A 1764-nucleotide genomic window follows, 5' to 3' on the forward strand; every position below is an offset into this window, starting at 1 on the left:
TTTGCCTTGAGCGATTCAAGAGAGGCAAACTGACCACCAGACTTAAGCGATTTAAGAGCTGGCAAGACGAAACTCCTGAGCGATTCAAGAGCCTAGTAGAATCAAGAATAGACAGAAAAATTAAAGCAAAAGCAGTAAAATAATCAACAGATAAGTAAATAATATTACAGAAAAGTATTGGGGGGAAAATTCCCCAGGAATTAAAACCCAAATGGAACGAAACGAGGAATTGGAAATTACTAGTGAGTGAGAGCCCCCAGTGTCTCAATGAACAGGCACCGTTGCACACAAAACATACAACATAATGTGACAGTACTAAATGAACCCTTATAACTAATTTACAAAGTACTCCATAACATAGACATGAAGAATACCCCAGCTGACAGGCCATATAGAACAAGTAACTGTATTTACGTCCAATACAAAGGTTTGTGTCAGTAACTTATTAGTATTTCTAGTTTTTAACAAAGTATTGAAATAACTAATTAAGTAATTTATATAAAGTCTATTGAACTTTTTACATATGGATAAAAAACTATCAAACAAATGTCATTTGCTAAAGCGGGTTTTCTTTATTGAAGCATTACACTATACCTATGTTCTTTTTTACAAATCCTACAGATTTTTTAGTATATCTCTGTTCCCGAGCTCTGTACCTACCCTGTCATATTGTTCCCTAGTGACATTGCCAGTGGCGCGCTGGTCCATTTCTTTAAACTTGAAGAGGGTGTCAAGGAGCTCAGATTGGGTGGGGTAGGGGATAGGCTGGGCGATGGCCAGGAGGAAGCGTCTCCAGTCAACATATTCCCCATCCGCCGACAGACCTGACGATATCTCCTGGACCTACAAAATTCAGGATAAGGATTAAAACTATTAAATAAATAAACAAATTGCCCGATATCCAACAACTGTTGAGCTAAAACATTTTCCTAAAATTATCAAAATTCTTCCTATATGTCATACATCCTGTAAACATGATGGATTCTAAATTTCAATTACCTATATCTATGAGAAATTCAGCTCAAATATTTCACAGAAATGGATACACATAGATTGTTAAAATGTTACAAAGGTACATGTGCTGTAAAATTACTCTGACTGCTACATCTGACATAATAAAAGAAAAACAATAATAAAACAATGTACATCCTACCTGTCCTGAACTAATGGTCATCCACATGTCGGGAAGCTGTTCCATGCCATGGGCCACGGACACAATGTTCTCAAATGTTTCTGTGAATGAGCGGGCAGAGAGGACGCCTGTTGGGGCTATGGCAGTAAACTAGAAAAGAACAGGAATTACTATCAAACTTCTATCATACAACAAACATGGCATTAACAAATCATATTAAGAATATTGATAATAACGCGTACACAAAATTCCTTTAAAGGATTTTATCAACAAAATATACAAAGTTACAGGGCCATTTTTTCAGAAAAATGATCACAACTGAAATTAACTAAATACATCTTATGGCAAATCTGACACTTTGTGACAGAAAAACTATCCTGCTTATACAGGATGATAGTCAGAGCAGAGATAAAAAAGACTGAACTGTTCCCAGAACTGTTCAATAGCAGAGAAATACCACTAAACCACAAGGGCACAGATCCCCAACCTCACGGTCTGTATATATAATACACATATAAACAGACCATGGGGTTGGAGATCTGTATATATGACATAATACACATATAAACAGACCATGGGGTTGTAGATCTGTATATATGACATAATACACATATAAACAGACCATGGGGTTG

At 36.3% G+C, this 1764-nt stretch overlaps 1 protein-coding gene across 4 annotated transcripts in view; it reads right to left on the reverse strand.

Moving 5' to 3' along the window:
- Positions 1–1764, reverse strand: part of LOC110465451 (sperm flagellar protein 2-like) — a 58697-nt gene that overhangs the window by 10014 nt on the left and 46919 nt on the right. For all 4 annotated transcript variants that reach the window (XM_021521264.1, XM_021521262.1, XM_021521263.1 and 1 more), the window contains 2 exons: positions 1154–1282; positions 661–843 (listed from right to left, as the gene is read on the reverse strand). In XM_021521264.1, the coding sequence (XP_021376939.1) occupies positions 661–843; positions 1154–1282 (312 nt within the window). The remainder of the gene's footprint in view (positions 1–660; positions 844–1153; positions 1283–1764) is intronic.

This window comes from Mizuhopecten yessoensis, unplaced genomic scaffold (assembly GCF_002113885.1).
Source record: "Mizuhopecten yessoensis strain PY_sf001 unplaced genomic scaffold, ASM211388v2 scaffold11079, whole genome shotgun sequence".
NCBI lineage: Eukaryota > Metazoa > Mollusca > Bivalvia > Pectinida > Pectinidae > Mizuhopecten > Mizuhopecten yessoensis.